Source organism: Channa argus, chromosome 22, assembly GCF_033026475.1.
Source record: "Channa argus isolate prfri chromosome 22, Channa argus male v1.0, whole genome shotgun sequence".
In the NCBI taxonomy this organism is placed as follows: domain Eukaryota; kingdom Metazoa; phylum Chordata; class Actinopteri; order Anabantiformes; family Channidae; genus Channa; species Channa argus.
Window position 1 is genome coordinate 1249911 of NC_090218.1, and position 23636 is coordinate 1273546.

The window sequence follows — 23636 nt, forward strand, 5'->3', positions numbered from 1 at the left end:
AAGAAATCTAGAGCAGTGCATCTGTAAAACAGTGATGTAGGGCAAAACTGTTTCTTCATCTGAGAGCAGCTCATTTAGTGGACTATTTATGTGATCGTGGAAGTTGGGGACAGCACCAGAGAGAATAGTCAGAATTTTAAAATATGAACATTCGGTTGAGCTGCAAAGCACAAATTGGAAATCAGAGCCTCTCCCCTGATGAAAAAACTGTGAAAAATGTGTTAGAGACCAGTGAGCATGATGACTGTATGCAACAGAGCAGTTTAGCTCATCACACCCTGACTTCTTCAAAAGACAGAATCTTTGGGCCCTTTTAGTTCACGGGTACCACAAGTACTGACTTCTTGCACAAGAAAGTTCTTACAGTTACTTGGCAACGTTAAGTTGAGCTGTTTTTATTTCAGCAAAGACTCTCACACAATATGGCAGGACTGTCTCTGTAGTTAACCCAGGCTGTAGGATTTTAGCTGGTAATGAGCACTTTGGATTAAAGGAAAATGAGTTGCTAAAATAAATGTCTACACAGTTATATGAGGCTTATTATCTCTTTCATAGATTCAACCAGCTGCACAGGCAGTTGTTAAGGTAATGAGTCATCACTTAGCATCGATTTATGTAGATGTGTTACTACAGAGCACAAGGGACATGCAAATAATATTGCAGTTGTCATTATCTCACAAGAAAATGCTCAGCTAAGTCTGATTTCCACATGTCAACCCTGTTAGCTAATAGCCTTTGAAACGAAGGAGACTGTGGGAAATGACCTTCCATCTTCGCCTTATGTAGATTTAGGCACCCTGCTCTCATATCTCTCAGTCTGCTTTATTTCCTCCTCGCAGGTCTCTGTCCGGTCGGATCGTCGGAGGAGTGTGGTGGTTCTTCACACTTATCATCATCTCCTCCTACACAGCCAACCTGGCTGCCTTCCTCACTGTGGAGAGGATGGTTTCTCCGATTGAGAGTGCCGAGGACCTGGCCAAGCAAACAGAGATCGCCTATGGGACGTTAGACTCAGGCTCGACTAAGGAGTTCTTTAGGGTGAGCGTGAGCGTCACTGCACGGTATAACGGAAGCTGCCCAGTTAACAATAGTTAATGTGGGCCAGAAGCACAGAGCTGGAGTCTCTGGAGCTTTCTGTGGTTCTGGATTTATTACCTGCCAGGTAATAAATTGAGTGACTAAATCAATAAAAGAAAGTCTAGAATTGATGATACAGCACTTCCAAAACACTAATATTACAACTGCAGTCAATTAATTCAGTACATCATAAAGTAGTGTTTTGTGAAAACGGATCACTGAAGGAGTGAATAGCTGGAAGATGATGGCATGCATTTTAAGTCATTTAAAAGACAGTTGCTTTCAGAAGAGACATTTGGAATAGATAGCTAAGGTGAGCCCATATTTGTCATGTGGCAGAGCAGCACATCAGCTCTGCTTACCACAAAACGATGAATGATTGTTGTTAGGTTTAGTAGGGAGCACCTATTATCAGCCTTGTTTCAAATGCATTATGTTTTCAAAATTAACTTTGGTACTCTCCATCAAAAATGTGTTTTTAAGCTGTGAACTACACAAGAATAATTCAGCAATGCAACTGAGACAATTATACTCCCTTGTCCAACCATCTGTAGAGTCATAGACCAAACTCTGATTAGCCTCACAGCACCTCTATTAATATGTAGATTCATTTCTAACTCACTACTGAAAAGTGCAGCCAAAGCAATGGAGCAAATACTCTCATCAAGGTCACACAGTGCATAAACAATTTATAATGAAACATAGATAAAGCTGCAGCCTTCAAAGCACAAATATTTTAGCGTCCTTTAGTGCTGGCTGCTTAGAAATGCAGGTGATGATTTGTGTAAGCATGTGTTTCTTTGGTAAGTTAATAATTTTGTCTCTTATGGTAGTGTAGTTCTCTCATTGCCTCTGAATGGTCAACTCCATATGCTGTGTTCAGTGATTCATAAAGAATGAAGTGAAAAAAGGAAATAACAATTCAATTTGTTTAAATCTTCAGAAAACAAAAACTTTTCAAAACTATAAAATATCATTATGATTCAGATTTGTGCGCCTTTCTCAAAAAACAAAACAAAATAGAATGTGAGAGAACATGCAGTACTTCTCCGAAATGTAAATGTCATTCACATCCTATGTCCAACTCTGAGCTGTGGTTATTTTTAGTCTTCGTCGGTCTCTTGGTGTGATAGCTCCAAGTGAATCTGAGTCATCTGATAAATACAAAGCCTGCATTCCTTTAGACATAAAAATGATCAAGATGACACTTTGTGTTGATTTCAGATTCTGCCTCAGTCCACAGGGAGTAAAAGTAGAAAATCACATCATACAATGTCTTGTGATAAAGATAATAGAGCACGTTGCTATTAGATTTACTTATCTACTCTGTTTTATTGTTCTGCTGGCAGGAGAGGGCTTTCCTATTAGGGCAGAGTCAGTCAAAAATAATCAAATTAAAGCATTTATACACTCAGGAGACAAGGTGAAAACATTTTAATATTTTTACCTTGGGATCCAAGGCTCATATTGCTATTTGTGTATTAAACAGCAGAAAGGCATTGTTTTGGAGCGGTTCAATGAACCTACTCAGTAAAACAATATGAAGGTGTAAATAAAATGACATGATCTGCTGTGTCAACCTGAAGAAATGGAGCCTCACGATGATCATTGTTGGGGAGGTCAGCCATAAGATGCTTCTCCTGCACTGCCGTGCTTTAAAACATCACATACATTCATAAAAAAATGTAGCGAAACTGTAAAAGAGCAGAAGTGAGAATATTGTTTTTACTATTGATTATGAAAATTCCACAGTTTCATTAATCTGTTTAGGAGTTTCAGAAGGATGTACAGTACTGTTCTCTAAAATTGCTTAAATGTGTTTAATAGAGCACATTTTGTAAAATCCAATATAGCTGACAAGAGATTATGAGCTAATTTGCCCTGCTTTTATTGTGTAATAATTCATACTAGACTTCTAGGAGAAACCCAATTATTGTGAATGCTAGGAAAAAAACCATAGATGCAATATTGAAGTCTGTTGCATCCAGCACAGACTTCATTCTATGAACCGACAGCCAGTGAGCTTTTGTTAGAGCTTTAGAAATAAAAAAAGTCACATCAAAGGATTAAGTTTAGTTTTTATTTGGTTATGATCTTTGTTGTAGGCCATTTACACTTTTCACTGCACATATTCATTTCAAAACGAGTTATAATGCACAAAAATGAAAATGGGGGTAATAACTCAAAAGTCTTTCTAGCTCACTCCAAATATTGGCTTAATGTTAAATAATAGATAAAGTTAAAAAGTATATATTATAGCTACATTAATTGGCACATGCACTGTATCAGCTCTACAAATACCTCTTTGACATTTATCTGGTAAAACTAAAAGTCTCCATCCATCCATTATCTGTAACTGCTTATCCTGTGGGGGGCGGAGCTTATCTCAGCCGATGCAAGTCGCCAGTCTATCTCAGGGTTAACACAGAGCGACATACACACAAATATTCACTGTCACATTCACACCTACAGGCAAGTTAGAGTCACCAATTAACCTAACATGCATGTCTTTGGACTGTGGGAGGAATCTGCAGAAACCCACGCAAGCACAAACTCCACACATAAAGGCCGCAGCTGGCTGGGGAAGCAAACCCACGACCTTTACCGCTAAACACACCACTGCCACTGTGCTGCCCTAAAAGTCACCACACATATATAACTGATTTGCTTCAATCAATGAGCAGCATCCTGGTCTGTGTATGTGCTACAGTATTTTACAGCATGTGATTTGTCAAAGATGCTCCTGAAGAGATTTTTTTTCACATTCTTGCTGAGAGATCAGAATATTGATACCACTTTGACATTTCTGTGTTACATGTGTAGCTGGAGCTAGTTGGTGATTAGCTTAGCTTAGCATAAAGACTAGGAGCAGGGCAAACAATCTGGTCTGTTTGTTTTCAAATTGAGTGTAGTTCCAGTGGACTGCTAACGAACCTTGCTATCATTTAGATACTTTATTAAAACGATTCCACTGATCATAAACATACAGAAAATGAGTTTGCACTACATCCTTCATCACGCACACAAGTAGGATGCAGATAAAAATAAAACACCAGAGTGATTGCACATGCTTTGTTTGGCCTGTCGTCTCAGGTTTGGGATAACAGCGTGACAGACACACAAAGGCCTATGAATCACTCTCAGTGCTTCAGTCGAAAATCTCAACTGAAGCTGGTAATGTTTTTTAGACCAGTGTTTTTCTAAGGTTTTTTCCCACTTATCAGATAACACAGTATGACCTATTAAGATATTGTTGTGGTGACACCAATCATTAAGGAATAATTTGTTAAATAATTAATGTTTTTTAAGCTTGACTGCGACAGTGAGATGATTTCTGACTCTGACAACATGAACATGGTTTTGCAGATTTCAACACTGGCAACTGACCTGCTCCTGATAAACAGGCACCTTCATGTAACCCAGAGAAGAATTGCTGTTTTCACACTGTGTTCTGACCTATCATCAACTATTACTGTCATTTTAAGAGTGTTTATATGGACACTCAACTGAACTGAATTCGTGCATATGTCAAGAATGATTCATTCAGTAGCCTGAGGCCACAGTCCATTACAACTCCAGTGAATTATTTATGTTGCCATACACAACCCTGAGCAGACGGTTTGTCAGTTCACTCTCATGTTTTTCCTTTACTTTAACCTAAACGTGATTTGGCACTGAGTCACTCAGCTACTGAGCACACAATGTGAATAAAACTGGTCACACAGACTATATTCCTCCCTATCAAAAACTTTATATAATTATGTAAATATATTAAATACCAAGGTATAACACTTACACATGCTTACATTAGGTAATACAGAATAAATGTATTACAGAATAGCAAATTCAAAAAGTTATTTATTTACAGTTCTGACTTCTTCTTTTACTTTCGGTTGTTCCCTTTCAGGGGTCGCCACAGTGAATCATGTGCCTCCATCTGTCCTCTGCATCCTCTTCTCTCACACCAACTAACTTTATGTCCTCTCTCACTTCATCCATAAATCTCCTCTTTGGTCTTCCTCTAGACCTCCTGCCTGGCAGCTCCTACCTCAGAATCCTTCTACCGAAATATTCACAGTCTCTTCAGTGCCACTGTCTCTAAGCTGGTGGCTGGTCTCACCACCGTCTTGAACACCTTTCCTTTCATTCTCGCTGATACTCTTTTATCACACAACACAAATTACACTTTTCTCCACCAGTTCCAACCTGCCTGCACTCGCCTCTTCACCTCTTTTCCACACTCTCCGTTGCTCTGAACCGTTGACCCTAAGTACTTAAAGTTCTGCACCTTCTTCACCTCTGCTCCCTGTAACCTCACCGTTCCACCTGGGTCTCTCTCATTCACACACATGTATTCTGTCTTGCTGCAGCTAAGCTTCATTCTTCTGTTCCCCTACAAACCACAATGTCATCTGCAAACATCATAGTCCATGGAGATTCCTGTCTAACCTGTCCATCACCAGAGCAAACAAGAAGGGGCTCAGAGCTGATCCTTGATGCAGACTCACCTCAGGTCTTACAGCTCTCATACATGTCCTGCACCACTCTAACATTCTTCTCTGCCACTCCAGATTTCCTCATACAATACCACAGCTCCACCCTCGGCTTTCTCTAACTCTACGAAGGCACAATGCAGCTCCCTCTGACCTTCTCTGTACTTCTCCATCAGCATCCTCAAAACAAATACTGCATCTGTTGGACTCTTTCTAGGCATGAAACCATATTGCTGCTCACAAATGTTCACCTCTGCCCTTAGCCGAGCTTCCACTACTCTTTCCCACAACTTCATTGTTTGGCTCATCAGCTTTATTCCTCTGTAGTTGCCACAGCTCTGCACATCTCCCTTGTTCTTAAAAATCAGCACCAGCACGCTTCTCCTCCCTTCCTCGGGCATCCTCTCACTCTCCAACATCTTGTTAAACTAACCAGAAACTCTACTCCCACCTCTCCTAGACACTTCCAGGTATCTCATCAGGACCAATGTCCTCTTCAACACCCTCCTCACTTCACTCTTACTAATCTTTCCTGCTCCACACCAGTCACCTGTTCTACTCTTTGTTCTCTTTCATTTCCCTCATTCATCAACTCTTCAAAGTTCTCCTTCCATCTTGCAAACACACTCCTGGCACCTGTAAATACATTTCCATTCTTATCTTTAATCACCCTAACCTGCTGCCTTTCCATTGCCATCTTTCTGCCTCACAAACCTGTACAAATCCACCTCTCCCTACTGTCCAACCTAGCATACAAGTCCTCAAATGCTCTTTGTTTGGCCTTTGCCACCTCTATCTTTAGTATTCTCAGTGTCCCACTTCTTCTTAGATAACCCCTTGCTCTGTATGTACTCCTGAACTTCCTCGTTCCACCACAAAGTCTCTCTGTCCGTTCTCCTCTTTCCTGATGACACACCGAGTACCTGACTCCCTGATCACATTAGCTGTAGTGGTCCAGTCATCTGGAAGCACCTCCTGACCACCCGGAATCTGTCTCATTTCCTCCCTGAAAGCTACACAGCATTTTTACTTTTTCAACTTCCACTACTTTGTCCTCTGCTCTGCCTTTGTCCTCTTCAGCTTCCTCACCACCAGAGTCATTTTACACGTCACCATCCTGTGTTGTCCGGCTACACTCCCTACCAATACTGTGCAGTCACTGATCTCTCTCAGATTACAACATCGACACCAGATGTAGTCCACCTGAGTGCTTCTATCCCGGCTCTTATGACAACATATGTTCCGGCCTCTTCCGGAAGAAAGTGTTCACTACAGCCATTTCCCTCCTTTTTGCAAAATCTACCACCATCTGTCCTTCCGTGTTCCTGTCCTGAAGACCAAACCTACCGCTCACATTCTCATCACCTCTGTTCCCTTCACCAACATGTCCACGGAACTCTGCACCAATCCCCACTCTCTCACCCCTTGGGATGCTCTGCATTACTTCATCTAACTCACTCCAGATTTTCACCTTCTATTCAAATTCTCATCCTACTGGTGGGGCATAACCACTAACAACACTGAACATCACACCTTCAATTTCTAGTACTAATATTGTACAACTAACACATTACACGTCACACAGAGATGATCATTTATAGTTCAGGAGGTGTGTAACAATGGGCCTCCAGAGCATTTTGGAGCTCACATATCAAATGCTCGTCCACACTTTTCTTTCTGCCAGATTTTAAAGCTGACGTGATGACTTCGTGTCATAAACATAATTCTGACAAGCAGCCTCTTGAGTACATGTATAAAAATATAGTTCAAACCCAAAGTTTCCTCTGAGGCTCTTCTCCCTCTCCAATCTCAGAACAAAAGGTCACATTAGCCCAGTATAATGCTACTTCTGTGTTTTTCCCCTCTATAGTAGACAGCTGTGTTCTCCAGGTCCCCGGTGACCAGTGATCAGCCTCTCACTGTCCATTTTTAGCAGAGGTGAAACTGTCAGTCCCAAAGTGAGCAGGTCAAATTTATTAAAGACAATTGCCGAAGGGGCTGTACACAGTCAGACAACAAATGACAATAATACCTGTCTTCATAAACCATGTTGACCATGTTAGAACTGATCACAGTAAAAGTGTCCTATCCCTTGTGATTCCAGATTCCTTTTTCTGTACGTGATTTGGTTGATTTGAGTGTGCCACAAAACTTTTACCTTTTTTAATATAGAGCTACTGGATTCTTTTTGAAAATATGCTAAAAGCAATGAGTATTACTTAATTTCCCTGATGGCATGGATGCAGACCACAATGATGAAGACAATCTGTTAACTTGCCAGCTGCTCTTAAAAACATGCACTCAAAGGCATCAGAAACTGTAGGATCTGCAGGAAGACAACTAGGCATTCACGTAACACAAAAGCTCTTACGTGTGTGCATGTGCGTGCTAATAGACAGACCCGAGGTACACAAAAACATATTTGTTTGGACAAACCAAATATAATTATAGATATTTCATCCATCTGTCTATACATTATTTGTAACTACTATTCATGTTCAGGATCATGGGGAACCTGGGCCCTATGCCAGCTGCCATAGGGCAAACGGTGGGGTACACCCTGGACAGGTTGCCAGTCTATCTCAGGCCCAACACAGAGAGACATACACAGACAGGCAATCAAATAACACTCACATTTACATCTATAGACAATTTAAAGTCATAAAGTAACGTAACATGCATGTCTTTGGACTGTGGGAGGAAGTCGGAGTACGGAGTCAGAGAAACCCACACAAGCACAGGGAGAACATACAAAGTCCACACAGGAAGGACGCAGCCAGCCGGAGATTCAAACTGGGTTCGTTGTAGCTATGAGGTGTCAGTGCCAACCACTCCACCACCGTGCTGCCTCAATTATATTATAACAATTATTTGTTATTATTATCATTATTTATTAGATCAAAAGCTTTCGGCTTGTCCCGAAACGTGTTCCGCACATATATTTTGCATGAGTTTTTATGCTGGATGCCCTTCCTGCCCCAGCCCACCCATTTTTATCTGGGCTTGGGACCGGCACCAAGGTAGCGGGGCCACACCTTGTGGGGTGGGATTCACACCCGCTGCCTTCTGCATCCCAACCCAATACTCTACCATTAAGCCCGTTGAGAACCTAGAGTGCATTATTGTTTCATGTCTTCCATTTAAGTTTCAAACTCTTGTAGCATCATCCACCACATCTTGTCATTACACATACACTGCTTGACACATTTAAAAGTGAAGCCAAACACACAAGATTGCGACTCCAGCTGTGAGCTTCTGATGGGAGGAACAGGAGGAAATCAGGGGTGTCTGTTAAAATTAATACTATACATGTTCTGCAGTTTACTTCTGCTGAGCTGCCAGATTGTCAGACTTCAGGCTGCTGGCAGAAAGCCCACGACCTCTGCTGCACTGTTTGGATTTAAAGGGTAAATTTGCAACAAATTACAAGAAGCAGAAAACTGTCAGTACACTGACCCTCTATGTGGTGAAGTGGTTCAGCATAGTGCATTTCATCTCTCCCTCAGCATGTGATGTAACAGAAGGTACCTTAATGACTGAAACGCCTGGTGTGACATCACTGATTGGGACGTGACCATGAACAGTAGCAGCAACAGAGTATTGTTTTCCTGTGTGATTCAGAGATGCTTTAAAATAATTTGAGTTTGAGTTTGATGAACAGTTGTTTTAGTTTCTTAGCTTAGCTTAGTATAAAGAATACAATTCTTCAGCTTTGGACGTGTGGGTACTTTTCCCTGGTTCCAGTATTAATGTTAAGGATTTGTGTGAAAAGTTTTTTTTTGCTGAACAGATGCTTGTTGGAGAAAAATTATATTTTCAAACCAGATCAATATTTTACTTATTTTTATTCCAATAAAAATAAAAAGTACAAACAAACCAATCAACCAATGAACCCAAACAAATATCAAAAAGATCATGGGACCAATAAGTCAGGTTTGAGAAATGAAAAATATATGGGGTTTTATTTTTTTAATTGATTTAATGTGATTTCTCCAGAGTGTTTGTTTGGCAGCTCTTGGTTTACAAAAAATGTTCACAAGTATTATTTAGAAAATATTAATAACTAAAGGCTTCAACAAGATACACCCCCCACACACGCACACACACACGCACACACCCCCACACCCCCACACCCCTCTGCCCTAATAATTTTTGTGCAGTCCCCAAGCTAAGATAATTGTCTTCTGGCTTTAGCTCCATATCTAAAGCAGAGTGGTATTGATCTTCTCATGTCTCAGTGTATTCTCCAAAATGCCTGACTGCTCCTTTTAACTACAACCCACAGTGGCACATTATAAATGTTGTCATAGTTGTCATTGTTTTATTGAGTGTATAACTATACGGTTTCTGTCTTCTCTTCTTTAAATGCAGCGCTCCAAAATAGCAGTTTATGAGAAAATGTGGTCATACATGAAATCTGCAGAACCCTCAGTGTTTGCCAAGACAACACCAGACGGGGTTGCCCGGGTACGAAAGTCGAAGGGCAAGTTCGCCTTTCTTCTCGAATCCACTATGAATGAGTACATAGAGCAGCGGAAGCCATGTGACACCATGAAAGTGGGCGGCAACCTCGACTCTAAGGGTTATGGTGTGGCTACACCTAAAGGCTCTGCATTAAGGTGGGTGGGATAATATAACAATATCATCCATGTTGTTATAGTATTCCACCTACCCTGATGTCTCCTTTTGTCATTTTTGTCTTCCTCACTCCTTAATACTTCTTTTTTTCCCAAATGCATCATTGAGTGAACAGTACTATGAGTTATTTGAATTGAATCAACACGTTCATCCATTTTTTTTGTCGTGTCTGTTACTTTGTTCTTTCTCTTAAAGTCCTTCGTACCCTAGTCACCTTCAGTAAATCCATTTGAATGTCGATGTGTCCTCTTCCCTCAACCTTGTTTGTTTCGCTCTTTCCCTTCAACCTCTCCTCCCTTCTTGTTTCTGTAGTGCCCCTTTTTGCATTGCTTCTAATCCAACAGTGGAATATTTCTGGGATTAATTTGCTAGTAAATGCTGGTCTGTCAGTTGTGATGAATGTTAAGCTGCATGCTGGATGTTCTTATTTCTAATTCAACAATGACAGAATGTCCCCATCCCGCACACTTCAGTTACAAGCAATGTAACCCTCCATGCCACCTCTCTAATATTTAACATTTTCTTTGCTGTAAAAATGCTTCTTACCCTCCCACACTAGTGAAATTCTTTACCAATTTGTCCCTTCCATGTTTCCCCTATGAACCACTGATATCTATCCCTATTTTTTACTAATATTCTATATTAGATTTCTCACGGACCTGTTCATTTTCTTACAAGTTATGTTTTATCGTTTCAAGAAATGCTGTTAACCTGGCAGTGTTAAAACTGAATGAGCAAGGCCTCTTGGACAAATTGAAAAACAAATGGTGGTACGACAAGGGAGAGTGCGGCAGCGGGGGAGGTGACTCTAAGGTCAGCCTCAATGTCACCAAAGTCGGGTATCCTAGAACAGAGTAATCGGCAAGGCTGACGTCACTGACTGTAGTTTTTGGGCCCAATTATCTGTTAGGACATTACTGATAAGTGTTTGTCTTTCTATTTTTATTGCACTACTGTGATCAACTGGGAACCCTTTATTAGGCTAATGGTGGAGAAAATATCCCAATAATGTTAGACAAACAAAGAAGGGACATGGAAGTACAACGGGTGTATAAAATTGTGCTTGTGATAGAGTAGGTGTGTCTGTGATTTTGGTCTGTGGTTATGAAAGCCAGAAACATTTCCTCTGTTTTTTATACCTACAGACCAACATGAACGTTTTGTATTGCCGTATGTGGCTTCCACACTAAAGCCAAAATGATCTGCAGGATTCAGCACCTTCTAATTTAGTGATGTATGCACTCTCAAGTCTGCCGCCTAGGCATTAGTGCAGTTCGGGGAACAGCGTTGTCTTGAGGGGACTAAGCATCGCAGGCAAACGTGAGAATTCTAATGACAGATTGACAACTAACGGTCCAGACTTTTTGTCCAAAAACCTCTCACCAAAATCCGGCGTAAGACTGAAGGCTCCCTTTGGTTGGTCTTGATCTAAGGCCAGTCAAACTCATTTCATGGCCACCCTGTTCTGGTAGAATGTAAGATATGACCAGGGGCTCCATTTATACTAGAGGATTTGATTTCAATTGTACATCATTTTCATAGAAAGGATATAGCTCATGTCCAAATAATAGTGAATATGCCTTTAGACCTTAAAGTGAGACTATGCAACTTTAGCCAAACGCAAGCCACTGTAGCCACAAGGGGTGCATTTTCTGACCGTTAGCTTTGTATGAAAAAAGGCTCAAATATGTATTTCTAACATCATAGTTCAGCAATATCAAAAGTATAACTCATTTAGACAGTAATATCTAGGTAAAACTATCTGATCATAGTAGCCTGTAGTAGTGAACCTTTAAAAGTTACACAGTCTCTCTTTAAATGTAAAGTTATAATAAAGAATATGTTTCAATATTGTCTCTGCATGCATTCTAGCATAATACAGTATATTTCTACTTACAGTATAATATATCAGTACGCTATCAGTACAAACTGTTTAAGGCTCAGCTCTGCAGGGGAGCTGGGACCTTTTATATAGATAAACACAGGACCCAAATGTTTTTATAAATGAAGCCCCTGATCTTAGGTTTTGGACATCAGGGCCAGTAAAAGCCCTACTGTGGATCCATCTCTGCCTCTGCTCTTCTGATTGCATCATGACCACTGCAGTCTTAGCACTTTGTGAGAGAAGAGAGAGGGCAAACTTTGCTTGTTATTGACTGTAGTCATTCATTCCTGAGTGAGCAGGATATGGATACTTCCAGTGGAATAACACAAAGACGCCGTCTCCTCTCGCTGCCGATCCCTTGGTCCAGAAAGAGTAGCTAATCGGTGTAACACTATCATGTCTGACTGCTACACTTCTTTGTCCTTATTTCACTTTCAGAAATGCATGTGGGGATAATTTAACAATGAGATCAAAATATATTGTATGTAACTACCACTGACAAATTATGGAATTTACAACAGGTTCGCTGAAATCAAATGTTTGTATCTACAAATGTTTATATCTACCTAAAAAGCTTTTATGTTCAGACCTTTTCACTAAAACCAAACAAAACTGCAGCCAAAATATCAAAGTCACATCCTGTATCTATGTGCAGGAAGTCTCATATACTAAAGCTGGTTGATAAAGGCATACACTATACATTCTTGTATAAAATTTATTTTTCTACTGTGTCATGTTTATTTTATTTGACAGCTTATAGTATGTGAATTATGTCTTAATTTAGGCCACACAAGTCTTACCGTGCATGTTGTGGGTTAATTTGTGTGGTCGTGATGGTTTTTTAGTTACTGCTGTCCTGTTTTGCAGAAAATGTAAAAAGGTAAAGATTTGATGCGACTTAAATCAGAGGAAAAAGGAAAAGAAAGTTTTTACGCACTGACACAGAACAGCTACAAGGGAGTGGACACAATAAAAAAAAAAACATCAGTACAATGTATTAAATCCAATACACCAATAAATACTTCTTTTGTTACTAGTACGCCACTAATACATCATCACAGCCTGTGACTGTGTCCTCTAACAATAGTCCTCTGAAGCAGCCCTAAGAAAAACAGAACATTTATTCATAATTATATTCAGAATTATTCAGCCTCACAAACGTAAGACTTATAGCGCTGTTGTACTACGTTTCATTATGCTACACATGGGTTGATGTTATTGTGTTCAAACCTTGTACTCATTCAATCAAAACTATTTTTTTCATCACTTCAATAGAAAATGTGATTTAATATTTTAGACAAAAAGCACGAAGCAGATGTCTCTTTATAAGGTTTATACCGTTGGGGACATGTCTAAGGACAATATATTTAACCAGTTTTAAAAACCTTCCACTGTGCTCATGATTATTATTGTCACTAGTGTGTTTTATTTATTTTATGCCTTTAATGCTTTGCTTTTTTTTCAATTTCACATCTACTGTCAGGACAAAAGAGCTCCACATGTATTACTTGTGATAGTTATTATATTTCTACTGCTTATAAAAAAATTAATTTTTAACAACATGACAACCCTTAAGGCTCAATTTTGAGGATTTAAGGGCTCATAAACTACACTAATGATGTAGTTGTAAGTAGATATAAGGGCTAATGTAATACAGTGTATAATTATTTGTTATAGAAATTCAATTAGTAATCTTAAATGGCAGTAGACATTAGTCATGATTTTTGAGGTGTTGCAGAGGTGTCAGAAGAGATTGAACAAACTTAAATTCTATTTTTATAGCTCAATATTACACATTACAAATATCTATGTGATTCTACCCAGGTCTGATTGTTAATCGCATTGATTTCTCTTTGAGCTGTAAACCAACTGTCATCAGGTTTGAGACAGTTTGCTGACAGTTTTTATATTTGACAGTAAATTATGAAGTTAATCACAAATAAAAACCAAACTCCAGCTGACAATGTAGAAAAATAAATAGTTTAATGCTGCAGTTTTTGTATGGGACAAAATAACTCCAAGCTTAGAAGGGAAGCACATACAGTTGTTTCCCCTTTTCTGTCCATCACCACAATGGTGTGTTTTTGACAAATGTTCCTTTAAAATAAACCATTAGCCATGTCTGCCCCCATGGGGCGACTGTGGCGCAGGAAGGTAGAGCGGTTGTCCTCCGGTCACATGTTGAAGTGTCCTTGAGCAAGACACTGAACCCCAACTTACTTGCTCCCAGTGAGTGTTGGCCAGCTGCATAGCAGCTCCCCCATTGGTGTATGAGTGTGTGTGTGATTGTGAGTGTGAATGGGTAAATAAGAAGTGTAAGGAAGTGTAAAGAAGCAGTGTACAGCTTTGAGTGCCAATAGGTAGAAAAGTGCTATATAAGTGCAGACCATTTACCATCATGAAATGTTATGTTATTCATCTCTCTGCTGTTTAAAATTTTTGGCATTTAGTCGAAACTAAACCACAAAATTAGCTCTCCAGCTATTGGTATAATATGGTTCTCTGCATAGAATTACAGTATGTGCATTGGATTCTGCATGAATTAACTGTAGGGTTGATGTTCACATGGGATGTGGGTTTTAGGGTTTGTGTGAACCTGGTCAGTGCACTTATTTAAAAAGTCCATGGCCACCACCTGGTGGTCTGTTTGAAGGTCTTTATGTAATGACCATCAGATTATTGCAGTGTATCTTTATTATAACAAAGACAAAAATCTAGTGGAGTAGTTCACAGCACCTAGCTTTAACTTTAAATCTCTGTTTGAAGGAGGCTGTACTTTATCCCTTTGCCATCCTGGTAAACTGAGGCCTGTTTGAGCACATTGAAGGCTTTTTTTTTTTTAAATGTGTCAATTTTTGCAGTTGTTGTCTCCTGCAGTTAGGAGAGACATCTGACTGCAGACAAAGGTCACAGACTGCTGACAAGATGGTCAACATTTAACCTTGACTGGATGTTGATTCTGCAATATTTCTAGGGCTTATTGCCTTGACCAATGACCAAGAACATCTGCTGCCAAGATTAACAGCTTGCTCTTGACTTCCTGCTAAGGTCGGTAGTCTGCCATCTTTGTTTGCAATCAGGTTCTCTTAGAAGAAAAATCATTTTTGTTCTCATTTCATCCTGGTAGTTTATCTTAAATGCACCATGAGCACATCCAAAATGTCCTATTGTCCAAATAATACAACTTTTGCATCTTAAAGTCATTTCATTTGAAGTGTTCAAATCCCTCAGTCCCCAGTAAACGTCTTCCAAAAAAGTTAAAAGTAAGTAAAAATTCTGCAAGTAGTAGTGAAACTAAGTCCAAAACAAGGAAGGAATTTTCAAATCCTGCCCCCTGCTGTGATTGTTGATGTTGATGTCATGTTTTCAATTATAGTTTGCATATCTTCAAATTCATGCATCTAGTTTCTTGCCTTTTAAAGAGCTCTGACTGGAGAACAGGACTGCAGCTCATTCAGTCAATATCATGCATGACTTTTTTTCTTTGCATAAATAACCTGAAAACATGATTTGTAGCCTATTGAATCTACACAGAACACAGTGGTGTATACAATATATTTGATGATGTTGGATTACAAACACTAGTCTTTTTTTCTGAAAGGAAACAAGCTCAGAGATTTGGCAGTCAAAGAAACTGAGAATAATGTCTTACAAAAAGTGAACCTAAAAGAATTTGACTCTCCTCAACAGCAGTTTGGTTCAGAAAAAGTGACTCTTACACTCACATTTTCTTTACCTCATCTGAGTCAGAGCAGCAGAAACAAATATGAATAAACTGTGCTGTAAAGTGGACAAATAAATTAAACTAACATAACATCAGTTTATTTAGATATATATTTTGAAGCAGGCTCTAAATTAACACTTTCTTTCTCGCGGTAAGTAGAAAAGTCGATTCTCACTGTGATTAATCACATTGGACACACACTGATTGAAAGTGGTCCTTTTGTGAGACATTAGCCTCTAATAGCTGTTAGTGTAATTGGACTGCTGTTAGTCAAAAAAGGGTTCCTGTTAGATCCACTTTGCTTTAAATCAAAAAGGGCTGCCAATGGCAAAAAAAAAAGTGCCCTCAGCAATTATTGTCTCTGTTTTCTTCCATTCTGTAAAAGCTATGCAGCAGCTGCTTTATTCTGCAATTTCAAACCTTTGCTCTTCTTGTGATCAGTGTGTGCCGATTACTCAAAGCGATATAGGTGGGGTCTGGCACGCTAGGGTAGTCATGGATTATGAAAGGTCATATATTTATATTTATGCATACTGTAGTGGTTGCTTGCTGTCTATGATGTGTTGGCCAGGACCCTGCTCTATCGCTTTGCACAGTATAGTAGTAGTTTAAAAAGTTGAATAACATAAAATAACATAATTAAATGTTATTTATGTTATTTCCCACGTGAAGAACTCCTGTAAACCTTGCAGTATTGAAACTCAGTGAACAAGGCATCTTAGACAAGCTGAAAAACAAATGGTGGTACGATAAGGGTGAATGTGGAACCAAGGACTCTGGAAGTAAGGTCAGTCGCTGCAGGTCTTTTTACACTGATTGCAAAATGCATTTTAACCTAAGTGTTCATATGCAAACATCCAAAGCATACATCCTGTCAGACATGCTAATCATGACATGGTATATCTGAATACATGCTTGTTTGCCCTCAGAATAACCGTAACAATCTAGATTTACTTGACACATAGTCAACTTTATTTACACTCTGATCATGATTCATCACATTAACATGACTTCATTACTAATGTCTAAAGACAGTTTAATAATGTTTAAATTTGCAGCATGATTACATACTATTTTGACTCATACCATACAATTTTGAAAGTTGAATCATAGAATTGAAACCATTATACTGCTATTTCTTCCCTGTGAGATTTAGCTTGTGTTCCTTTTCATTTTGGATTCAAATAGTGTTGATTAACTGTGACATGACCAGTTACTTTCCAAATGCATCCTTATTCTGACAAAGTCCAAAATGACCTTTAAATATCATGTGAGCACAAAATGGTCAAATGGTATTTAATAGTCATGTCTCGTGGAGACATGGAGAGTTTCAGAGAAGGAGACTTTTTTATATTTAATTAATTTAAAAAAGACAACTTTTCATCAGAAATCATCAGAAAAAAAAACAATTTTGGGATGTCAAAATGTCCCACAGGTTTAAAATTCAAATGGAAAAGACCACCTGAATAACTAAAAAGCAGTAAAATGGTTCAATTCACCTTCCACAACCTTCCACTTTGATTGTACAAATGCAATGTGTTGTAGATGAGCAGCTACAGTATAGTGAAACAAGGGTTTAATCTGTAGACCTGTACGACCATGACCGCCTTCCTTTAGAGGGGATCTCGTAAAGAGACCATAAAGCAGGATAGTTAGCACCTCTCTCTACATTCACCTTACCAGCTCTTTAAAGTAGAAATAACTTGAGACGTTACTTAAATGTCTGAATTAAGCAACTATAACTTAGAGGGTTCTTAGAAACATTAAGCATCCTCCTCAGATTTTCTGTTTAGTCATATTATAGCAGCATGTACATACATGATTTGTGTTGGTGTGGGTGTACATGTTGTGAGTTTATCAAAGAGCCAGTTTAAAAAGTCTTAACAGTGGTCTATACCTCCCCCAGGACAAGACAAGTGCACTAAGCCTGAGCAATGTGGCAGGAGTCTTCTATATTCTGGTTGGAGGGCTTGGCCTGGCTATGACTGTGGCTTTGATAGAGTTCTGCTATAAGTCACGGCAAGAAACCAAAAGACTCAAACTTGCAAAGAATTCTCAAAACTTTAAGCCAGCACCTCCGGCAAACGCACAGAATTTTGCCACTTACCGTGAAGGATACAACGTCTACGGGACAGAGAGTGTTAAAATCTAGAGGGTAAGTTGTTCACTGTTGTTTCCCTGCTGCATTTTTAAGTTTGAACATAGCGTAAAACATCATGCAGGTAATTTTTGGAATCAGCCAATGTTTTACCATTTTATCATTACCAACTAATTTTAAGTTAATTCAACTTAAAATTGGCACTGAAGCAAACTTGGTGTAGTGACCAACGACAGTATTGGAATTTCTGTTTTGATGCCATGATGCACACAACCCAAAAAGTATGGAATCACTGCAAAAGCAGCAGCCATGAAGCCACTCAGCTGGTTTTACATTTTCACAATCTAATTTAAGTTTGGCTAAACCACTTTTTTAAGGCCATAGGAGACAATAATAAGAAAGTTACATTTTTAATCTGATACTTGACACATCTCTTGACTTTATCAGAGATGAAATATGTCCTTTCCCACTGGTGCATCTGGATGGAAACAGCCGCTCTGTGTGACCCCGACACCCCGTAGCTGGTATCCTGGAGGCAGCAGCCTCCTGTGTCGTCAACTTGCACAGAAGCCTACAAAGTCATCAAGTGCTCATTCTGGGTTGTGAGGCCCGTCACACCAATGGAGGGCAATGACGGAGGACTTTTGCATCTGGAAACATGGGATTTGCCTCTCATAGTGCCTTATGGAGCATTTGGGTGTCATGGCAATGCAATTAAAATTTATTTCACTTGAAAAAAATATGTGGAACTACGGCAAAATATTCAAATGACAATTAGATAAACTGTTGTAATTTCAGTTGTTTTCTATTTCAAAAAAAAAAAAAAAAGCCATGATTAGAAATCAAACCCTCCTGGAGTACTGGAGCGAGTCATTGGAATTCTTTGTGAACATATTTTTGTGGTGAAATCCTCAGTTGGATAAATGTTATATTTAGTGAAGTAAAGTCACTTTCTTGTTTTTAATATAAGGCTATTTTCAGTGTCATAATCTTTAGGACAAGCATCAACCAGTAAGCTTAAATATCAATAAAACTGATTTCATTGTACCCGACTTTTTACCTAGAAAATTCAAATTATATGAAACTAGTGGTCATCTGAAACTGCTTAGTTGGTGTTACTGTCAACGCCTGTGGGACATCATTCACGACTGACTCTGTAATAACTTAGATGCTTGTTTTAAATCAACCAAGTGAGATCGCATTTATTTAAACTGCAACAATTTTGACACCAATCATTTTGTATTGAAATGATAATCACTTAGTGCCATATTGTTGTAATCAAATAAATTCTAACTCCTTTAGAGACTAGGAAACTGACCCCATTAAATGTAATGGCATATTTGAGAACTGATTTGAGTATATGGTTTACACATTGTGCACACTTAGAAGCTGTTCCCATGTAAATGCAGCATCTGCGATCACAGCATTTTTTGGTAAACCACACCATAGCTTCTTTGGTTGTAATACGCTTTCTGTGTCTATGCATTATGCAGAAGGTGAACTGTACATTGAGGAAAAAGCTACGAATTAAATGTGTCTGTATAAGTGAACTTTTTATACATTGAAGGAAAAACCTGAAAACGCTACAGACCATGTACACCTACATTTGTTTAGTTAATCAGACTTTCTCACCCTTTTCTCCCCAGATGACTTGCATGTGAATTTTATGATAGTTTTACCAAACTGCAACTTAAAATGGACCCTGGTTTAGTTATTGTTCGATACAACATTGGATCCGGTTTGGTTTTACAGTAGTTTTTCCAGTTCATTTGTAACAGTAACTCAACAATGAGAGTTGCATGTATGGACACAACAAAGCTCTATGGAGAGGTCATGTACGAAGACTTTTATTACATTTCCTTAATAAAAGCAGGTTTATATTTACGTTTTAGACGTCCATCTTTTTTACATAAAAAAAAAAATCTTAATTCTGGAAAATGCTGTTTTGTCAAAATATAACTTTTACCCATAGAAAAAATGATATTGATCAGTGAACAATTTTCTTTGCCGCAGGTTTTATCTCATATTATTTGATTAACAAAGCGCCATGTAAAATGCAGTGAAATCATTTTGCCATGTTTGTGCCAGAAAATGAAAAAAGTTGAAAACCTGAAAAAAAAAAAAAAAAAAAAAAAAATTACTAATAGCAAGTTCAAATTGTGACTCCAAGTCAAAAATGTATAAACTTAGTATTTCAATGATATAATATTTCAGCCTTTTTTTCTAGCCAATGCAAAAATGTTTTCTGTAGGTCAGGAAAACAGGGATGTTCAAAATGTCATCTAAACTTGACTTTTATCTGTATCCTAATTTTGTCATTTCTAAAAATATTTTATAAAGAACTACAATACATTGTCCCTGCATTTTATACTGAGTGTTATTTCAGGTCATTCTGTTGAATTCATTAGCAAGGTCCCCAAAGAACTTGACTGAAAAAACTTAAGATAAACCCTTTAAATCCAAGGAAACATCGGCGTCCATGTTTTGCTGACCTGTGTGTTCAAGACAACTCTTTCATGCGAGATTAAATTTTCTTTCTAGGATTTAAAATAAAATGGACACAAAATATTCCTGCATCATTTTAGCAAGTAGGAAATAAAGGAAGCCAAGTGTATACAGATCAATTATAAACACAATGAGTTAATCTTCACTAGTAGACACAGAGCTTTATTAACTGCTTGATGTCTCACCAATTAACTCTTTTGTGGAGAAACACAGAAAAGTAAGCGACGCTATGAAAGTGACATACTAGGAAAACTAATGTTTATTGTTTTGTTTTTTCTTTAGAAAAACAAAGCTTACACTCATTCAGTACAGCAGATAAAATTCTCCAAAAGTCATTTTCAAACAGTTTCATTTGGACTACAGAGCATCTGATGTTTTTTTGTCAGAGTTTTTTCTATACAATTCTACACTTGAATCAAAGTTTAACTGGTATTTTTTTTTTTTTTTTTTTTTTATAAATTATGTAAAAATCTGATTAACACAAGTCACAAAGGGACAGTAAGGGACATTTAAAAAAGAAATAACATGATATGAATTTCACGTTACCCTCTTTATTATTGTACACAATATACAACTGGTCCTATGTATCATTTTCCTCACTTATATCTACTGTCTTACTCGGATTAAAAGTTGGAGATAAATAAATAAAAAGTATCTATGTATCTCAAAAGGGTTTGAGGTAAGTGAGTATGGAAAGCATGTTAACTCCAATATGAATTGGCAAAAAGCAAACGTACAAAAACATAGTAAAACAAACAAAAAAATACAAATTTTCACGCACGAGATTACTGAATACAAAAACAGATGCTACTAAACAATAAGTTCATACAGTAACCAATTTTGTAGAGTAATAATGTGATTAAAGCAGCACATTATGCCAATACTGAAAAACAAAAGAAAAAAAAACTGCAGCTGGTTTACTGTACAGTGAAATGGGGAAATAATAATGTGATCTGAATATTCAGAGGCTAATACAGCTAACAACACTTGGGAAAGGAGATTACAGAAAATCAACACAAGCAGAAATGAGTACGAATTTTAAGAACATAGTACAGGAGTTCAGATGTCTTGCAGATAAAAGCACAGCTTTTCTAGTTCTTCTGCAGTGCACATAGATCAGAGAGAAGAGAAAATACATCATGACTGACCACATAACTGCAGTTTCAAGAGCTGTTCACGAAAAAGCTGAATGGATCTTACCTTCACTGACTAGTGACATTATCTGTGCTTGTCAGAGGATTTATGAGTGAGATTGTTAAGAGAAATCATAAATAATTCAAATACTGCAATCCTGACAGGTACTGAATTATCCAAAACATTTTGTGGTTCTACAAGCCTTTTGGGGTCCCTGGCTGCTTTTTTTTTTGCCCCCACTGTCAAAATTATTGGGACTCTTTGAAGTGTGTGGTTGAAGTATTGAGACACAAAAAGAACACACCACCAGTTTAGGTTGACACATTGTTTTGTGGGGGGGTAGAATTACTGAAAACACAAATTTGACAAATCGAGGCTGAGGATTAGACTAATTCCTGGCTGGCTTCTTGATGAACTATGGCATCTACAATAATAACACCAATAACAATAAATGGAGACAATTCCCTCATAATTGCAATACAAAATAATTTGGTGCCATGATTAGATAAACTCAGTAACATGTTTAAACTCTGGTAGTTAAGAGTTTATAATTTCAAAACGCACTAAATCAGCCAGTGAACCAAAACTGTGGTCTTAGGAAAAGCTGGTTACCTCCAGCTGATTTCAGTGTAACTCATTGTATATATCACCAATAAAGGAGTATTCAAACTCAACAATATGAAGAGATTATAATTATTATAATTTTTATTTATGTCCTCACATTTAAGGATATTGCTTTTTCTCTTCCTTTCCACCGCTGCTGTCCCTCTTCTCTTTCTTCTCAGATTTTTCTTTATCATGTCTCGACTCCTATGGGACATAAAGAAAGAAAGAAACATGAGCTGAAACAGATAAAATAAAAATAACAACCTTCAACAAGGCTGAACAGAAATATTTGAGCTTAAATATGTACTTTAAACAATTTACACGGGTTGATATATTGACCAATTAAGAATTCTTTGCTTGAAGTGTGATTACACAGGACTAAAATCTCCTGATTCACGTATTCTACAGACCAGGACAAAGAGTGACACTGGTACAGGGTGGTGAGCTGAGCTGACCTTTTTGCCTCCAGAGGACGTACGCTCAGGTTTCACAGACTCAGCCTTCTCTTTACTGGAAGATTTGGATCTTTTGGTCTTCTCTTTTTCAGCTGAAAGTGGGGAGTCACAGGAAGGACTTGTGCTCTTGCTGTTTTTGGAGGAATCTACGCAGAGAAAATTGTATTTGTTTTTGATAACACTGCACTTGCATTGTACTTGCCTAGCTAATGACTACTTGAGATTTTTAAGCACAAACTTACTGGTTCCATTCTCATCCTTTCTGCGTTTAGATTCTTGGCTTGTCTCACGGTCATTGACAGTATGGTCCTAAAGGAATAAACAACATAGCATACAGTATGTAAACAATTAGAACAATACATCTCGAACATAGTTGGGTTCATGTTAAAATAGAACACCCTAAGAATAACACTACATAACTTTAACACGAGAGGTCTAATAGTTCAGAAGACGCCTTCACTTCATGCACTCTATACCATTTTACAAATAGACCTATCCCAACACGCATTTCACAGCATGCAGTCAAGTACTGACTCTTTTCCTGTCTTTTCGATCCTTTTCTTCCTTCTTCTCTTTGGATCGGGCTTGTGTGTTCTCCAAATCTTTCTTCTCTACCTCCCTCTCTCTGCTCTTGGACCGGTCTACTGAATTGTAGTTGACATGGTGCTGCAAAGATATTTATATATGAACAAAAGGAAAAAAATATTTAATGCGTTGTAATATTCAGAGGTAGTAACCCTACATATTTAAATGTTACTAATAATAATAATAATAATAAATAACCCACATAAGTAACAAAACAAATGCGAGAAAAAACAACTAAAATAATTTTATGTTACCGCACACCAACGTAAACATCTATTGACCAATGATTACATTCATATATCTGTGTCTACTACTGAGATTGAAAATACCTCTAGAAAGAAACTGCTCTACTGCTAACGCTCAGCTTCGGGGTTTTGTAACCAGTACTGTTTTAACTGACCCTGGTCAGGAGTTAATTGATTGAAAACCTGGCTGT

General features: G+C 38.2%; 2 protein-coding genes across 9 annotated transcripts in view; one reads left to right on the forward strand and one right to left on the reverse strand.

Moving 5' to 3' along the window:
- Window positions 1-19799, forward strand: part of gria3a (glutamate receptor, ionotropic, AMPA 3a) — a 65282-nt gene extending 45483 nt beyond the window's left edge. The window contains exons 12-16 of one of the 5 annotated variants that reach the window (XR_010912178.1): window positions 840-1038; window positions 9942-10189; window positions 10907-11021; window positions 16490-16604; window positions 17724-17862. Coding sequence is in view for 4 of the 5 variants with exons in the window: in XM_067492725.1 (XP_067348826.1) it covers window positions 840-1038; window positions 9942-10189; window positions 10907-11021; window positions 17724-17969 (808 nt within the window). In the remaining variant the exon portion in view is untranslated. Of the gene's footprint in view, window positions 1-839; window positions 1039-9941; window positions 10190-10906; window positions 11022-16489; window positions 16674-17723; window positions 17973-18362 lie in introns of those variants that run through there. The other 4 variants (XM_067492725.1, XM_067492724.1, XM_067492726.1 and 1 more) reach the window with 4 other exon arrangements.
- An 862-nt stretch (window positions 19800-20661) lies between these two features.
- thoc2 (THO complex 2) overlaps window positions 20662-23636 on the reverse strand; it is a 29994-nt gene continuing 27019 nt past the window's right edge. Inside the window, exons 34-39 of one of the 4 annotated variants that reach the window (XM_067492721.1) lie at window positions 23150-23281; window positions 22858-22924; window positions 22616-22761; window positions 22288-22364; window positions 21621-21666; window positions 20662-21520 (exon numbers count right to left, since the gene is read on the reverse strand). In XM_067492721.1, the coding sequence (XP_067348822.1) occupies window positions 21639-21666; window positions 22288-22364; window positions 22616-22761; window positions 22858-22924; window positions 23150-23281 (450 nt within the window). In that variant the 3' untranslated portion in view covers window positions 20662-21520; window positions 21621-21638. Of the gene's footprint in view, window positions 21521-21620; window positions 21667-22275; window positions 22365-22615; window positions 22762-22857; window positions 22925-23149; window positions 23282-23636 lie in introns of those variants that run through there. The other 3 variants (XM_067492723.1, XM_067492722.1, XR_010912177.1) reach the window with 3 other exon arrangements.